The sequence below is a fragment of the Ostrea edulis genome, chromosome 2 (assembly GCF_947568905.1).
Source record: "Ostrea edulis chromosome 2, xbOstEdul1.1, whole genome shotgun sequence".
NCBI classification, from domain to species: domain Eukaryota; kingdom Metazoa; phylum Mollusca; class Bivalvia; order Ostreida; family Ostreidae; genus Ostrea; species Ostrea edulis.
Genome location: NC_079165.1, coordinates 3,098,086 through 3,103,081, shown reverse-complemented (window position 1 = coordinate 3,103,081; position 4,996 = coordinate 3,098,086). Strand labels below are relative to the sequence as shown.

General features: G+C 37.3%; 1 protein-coding gene across 1 annotated transcript; it reads right to left on the bottom strand.

The window, feature by feature from the left end:
• Nucleotides 1–2,170: 2,170 nt before the first annotated feature.
• On the bottom strand, nucleotides 2,171–4,996 carry LOC125682010 (16 kDa calcium-binding protein-like). Its single transcript, XM_048922383.2, has 4 exons — nucleotides 4,627–4,996; nucleotides 4,379–4,473; nucleotides 3,119–3,284; nucleotides 2,171–2,755 (listed from the first exon to the last, which is right to left on the bottom strand). Exons 1-4 carry the CDS (start codon nucleotides 4,828–4,830, stop codon nucleotides 2,504–2,506), a joined length of 717 nt encoding a protein of 238 aa, XP_048778340.2. The 5' UTR covers nucleotides 4,831–4,996; the 3' UTR covers nucleotides 2,171–2,503.

Sequence of the window (4,996 nt, the reverse complement as noted above, 5' to 3'; positions counted from 1 at the left end):
CAAAACTATATCAAAATATTACAATTAGAATTTATGAAACAGTCCAAACCCAAACTTAAAGGCTGACCTCAGTATTGAAGGAGATCGGTCCGAGAAACTGAAAATACATTGACTACTTACTGCAGTGAATTGGATCACGTGCTCTTCTCCTGATTTATTGTCTACAGAGCGTTTCTTACCATCAAGATGCAGGTCCCAACGGGTGTATCAGTTTTATCAAAATAGTGCTAAGTATGTATTTATTATTCAATATTCACTGATTCGTTAGGGTAGTATTAGAGAAAACCACTGTTAACCAACTTACAGTCGAGTATGATAATGGTTTTCAACGTGTCTATAATTTCCAACATTACACTGTACCTTCATCCGTATGACAGTTTTCCATAATCACTAATTTGTTCTTTGTGTTGTACATTTATATTTACAATGTCGTTTGCCCATATCAGAATGTGTATTTCAAACGCCTCTGCATTTCAAACTCTCTGATGACAACATACTAAATCGTATGACAAACTGTGTACACATCTAAGAAACACAACTTATAATATTTATGTTATGCATTGTCAGATGAATGTCCTGTGCGAATTCGCTGATATCCTATGTATTTCATGTTTCCCGTGGCGAATATAATATCGCACTAAGGGTGTAGCTTTTACCCACGACAGGAATCGTGGTTTTTGTTGATGTTTTCAAACATTTCGATCTCTTCCTATATTCGGATTTGAATGTTGCTCATCTCACTAATTCCGTCGATTTTCTGGAGGTTATCGTCACCTGTATTTGTCTACCTCCATAATTTTCTCTGCCATGTATTTACAGTCCAGGAGAATAAACGTTATCATTAGCAAACTGTTGTTCCATTGTCTTACAGAAAACTACAAGGATGAAATGAGCCGTTCCTAGCAAAAAAGGGTCCTTAAGTATATTAGTGCTAAAGTGTGAACTAGAGAGAACATCCCTCTAAATATGTTGATTGTCATTAAAGTATTACAGTCAATCAACGATGAAAACCAACTCGTGATTGGTAATCATGACCTTTTTCTTTACGAGTATGCAAGATATGACGTTAAGATTTTTCATTATGAGGCTTTTTGGAAAAACATTGTTGGATAAGATAAGGGTCTTTTTCGCTAGGAACGGCTCAAATTGTGTTTATCTGTTACTAATCTGCTGAGTATTTAGTTAGTGTAATAACTTAAAGTAAAATGTGCATTACCTGATTAAAAAGGTGAAGATAACGAACAGTGATCAATCTCATAACTCGTATAAGGAATACAAAATTAAAAGGTGACCAAACACTGAGCTCAAGATATACCAGATATGGGATCTGATATTTAAAAGGAGTGAACATCCCCTGTCGACCGGTCACACCCGTCATGAGCCCTGTATCTTGATCAGGTAAACGGAGTTATCCGTAGTCAAAGTCAGTGTGCCAGGAACGACCTCACAATCGGTATGAAAAAAGTCGGACAACATTTGGCCCAATGATAGGTTGTATTGGCAAACTAGATAACGACCATAGAATTTGCAAAATGCTGACTTTAAACGATACTGTAGAAACCTCTGTAACATCAACTTGTGTGTTAGTAGCTTGCCTCGATTTTACAACGAATCAGTTGAGAGATGTAAAGACTGCACCATACCATACCATACTCGAAATAAAAGACACCACAGAGTCCTCCGCATATTCTGCTTCGTACTTGGATATTTGATTGAAAATGAATATTCATGGCAAAGTAACACCTCAACTTTATGAGAAACGGGATGATTTCAGGTTCTCCATCGTCAACTTCCAATATTTATGTAGCAATATTCCATTATCACCTGCATATGGTGTGTATATATATGGGATTTATGAGATTGATCACTGTTCGTTTTCTTCACTTTTCATATCTCAACTGATTCGACACGCAAGAGCTTTTACTGCGTATGATCAGTATTTAAATGCCAATTTTCATACCGATTGTTAGGCCGTTCTTGGCACACTAATTTTGACACTTTGGACTTAGGTGACACTGCTGTCAAAACCAGTGTTTCAATCAAAGTATCTGCTGTTAATCGCATTTTCTGAGGGGGAAATAATACGAGAGAAAATCATTGCTTAATCAGAACTTGGTAGGGGTAGGGGTACTCTTCTTCTTCTTTGACAATGTCTATGTGCTTTGCATTGTTCCATTTGAATTTACTTTATTCTTAAATTGACATTGGATTTAAATATATTCATATCACAAAAGCGCTTCCGTATATTATGCTAGTTTGAAAGTCAGCCGTTGACTGAAAAAGTCAGCCCTTCTCGCAGGAGTCCAATAATGTAATACAATGATTGTAGAAAACGTTCTTGACTTCTTAAAGTGCAGTGTTTATCCATGTAATAGTCTACGACACATACCGATAAATATACAAATATATGTAAAAACACGAGAGAGAAAAACGCATATATTCTTAATTTAAACAACAGTGACGGATATATGTTTTGGTTATGACAAAGTAGTGTTCGCATGGATTACACACTTCCGTACGCTTTGAGGAATTCTTCATACGAGAGCGGCCCATTATGATCTTTACTCCATTTGATCAGAATTGCTGCAATCTTTGGCGCCTGTAGGTGGAGCTCGTTGTCTCCATGGAGACCATCCAACAGTTCCTTCCTGTCTAATTTTCCGCTTCCGTCTTTGTCCAACTTCTGGAACAGTGTTCGCATGACAGGAGTAGTAAATTTCACGTTCCATATATTCAGAAACTCCTCGTAGTCTATCTGTAAATACAGTGGTGTACATGAATGCGTAAAGATTGAATTGTGAAGAAATTTAAACGTTTTGCATCACTTACTAGTATTATATGTCAAAATTAAGGAAAAAGGAAGACGATGAAATAATTCTTGGACTGGCACCGTATGCAGTCTGTGACGTAAAAATTCGTGGAGAGTAACTAAATTTATAATGTAATAATCATAGGACTGCTACAGTACCACATCTATTGTGTAATACTTCTTGGACTGATACTAAATCTATTATGCAATACTATTTGGACTGGTACCAGATATATGATAATGAATCTCAGACTAGTACCATATTCTTGCAACGAAAACATGGCGTGGTCAAAAGTAAATCGTAAGCACCTTTTTGTCGTTATCTTTGACGAGATAGATCAGCATGTCTGATATTTTGTCGGCTGACACGTTGATTTCTGCCTCGTTACTGGCCGCGTCCAAAATCTCGTCACGTGTCAAGAAGCCACTCCCGTCCTTATCTAACTTTCGGAACGCTCGTCGGAGTGCGATTTGTCTAAAATATTAAAAGAAAGATTCATTTCCTCAGCTTATTTGAGCACTCATGCAATCTTTCAAAGACTATATGGAGCAGAAAGCTCTTCCCCAACTCATACCGAGTAAAGTTCGAAAAGTAACTTGTGTGTAAAAGAAGAAAATGACAAAATCAGCAAAATATAGAGATAATCTTTACATGCGTTCACTGAAAATTTTGTGATCCATATATGTGCCGTCATTTTTTATTCATTAGGTGCTTCAACACTTATTCATGTTTTTAATTTTGAATCCAAAAGTGCAAGATTCTGACGTGCAATTTGTAATTCAAACACTCATTTTGTTAAAAAAATGAATGGTATAATTATTATTGTAACAGTTTATAGCAAATCTTTAAATAGAAAAACAGAAATACGATTAAATAGATGAACGAGTTCATGAATTTCTTTAGATAAAGTTCCGTCGGTCCTCAGTACCCCTTGCTTGTCGTAAGAGGCGAATAAATGGGGCGGTCCTTCGGATTAGACCGCAAAAACCGAGGCCCCGTGTCACAGCAGGTGCCACACGATAAAGACCCCTCCCTGCTCAAAGGTAATAAGCGCCGAACATAGGGCTAAATTGTGTAGCCCTTCACGCTTATTTTTTTTTATCCCAATTTAAAATTGTTGGTTAATTTTGTTTAGTTTTAACTGTCTGTTAAGGAGATTTTCATTAAAAAATATAGATTTTAAAGTAAATTCTATCTTAACAAACTTATATCCTAATTATGATTATCACTCGGGACACACCAATTATCATTTCACACCTATTCACGAGTAACAAAGATGAAGTTTTATCTATCTATCTATCTATTCTGGAGGGAGAGAGAGAGCGTAACAAGAGGGACCGATAATGCCATTAAGTAATAAACTATATGAATACTGGCCGCCCGTGGATTGTTTGGTTATGAACCAGCAGAGAATTGCCAAAATATCTGCAATCCTGCACACTAAGTGTGGGAATGGCGAAGTTTGGAGTACACCTGCACAAGCTTTCATCACCGACCTTCAGAACACATCACTGTGTTCTTGTACTGTTAAACTTGAAACATCGAGTGAATGAAGTTCCGATACCTACTTGAAGTCTATCTGTGGGATTTTTGCCATAGAATTAACATATTCATCTTTGGAGATTTTGCTGTTCTTGTCCACGTCCAATGTCTGAAATATTCTCTGAAAGACAGCATCACATATAAATTATATATTTAATATATTACTTACTTCTAGAATTCCATCATCACGGGAAAAAATCACTTGTGAAAGTTTGCTGTTTTGACATGAAATACAAAATTCCTTCCTGGGGCGTGACAGTTAAATCGGCCCTACCTTTGCTTCCTCTGGAGTCCCCTTAAAGCCAGACTTTTGCAGCACATTACACACTTCCGGAAAGTCCAGAGACCCGCTCTTGTCCTTGTCAACCTCGTCAAAGTCCTCCTGAACTCTCGATAGATGTCGTTGCACCCACACCGATAAGTCCGCCATGCTGTTATAGACAGCTTTTGCGAGGAAATGAAGATGCCAAGCAAACATACGTAATTTTATGGAGAAAAAAAAACTTTCACCGTTTGTCTACTTAAGAAAATCACAGCTGCGCTCGTTTTATTTTCGGATGCAGAGAACGGTTCCTTACTCCCTGCGTGATTAAGCAGGCTAATATTTGTTTAGCAGCCGACTGTTTGCGAGCCCAGTAACAACT

What these genes read in the sequence shown, in the direction of transcription:
- LOC125682010 (XM_048922383.2), bottom strand. Translation starts at nt 4,830, where the DNA reads ATGTTTGCTTGGCATCTTCATTTCCTCGCAAAAGCTGTCTATAACAGC. An exon ending in GGACTCCAGAGGAAGCAAAG is followed by an intron (nt 4,474 to 4,626) that starts GTAGGGCCGATT and finishes GCTGTCTTTCAG; the next exon opens with AGAATATTTCAGACATTGGA. An exon ending in ATCCCACAGATAGACTTCAA is followed by an intron (nt 3,285 to 4,378) that starts GTAGGTATCGGA and finishes TTAATATTTTAG; the next exon opens with ACAAATCGCACTCCGACGAG.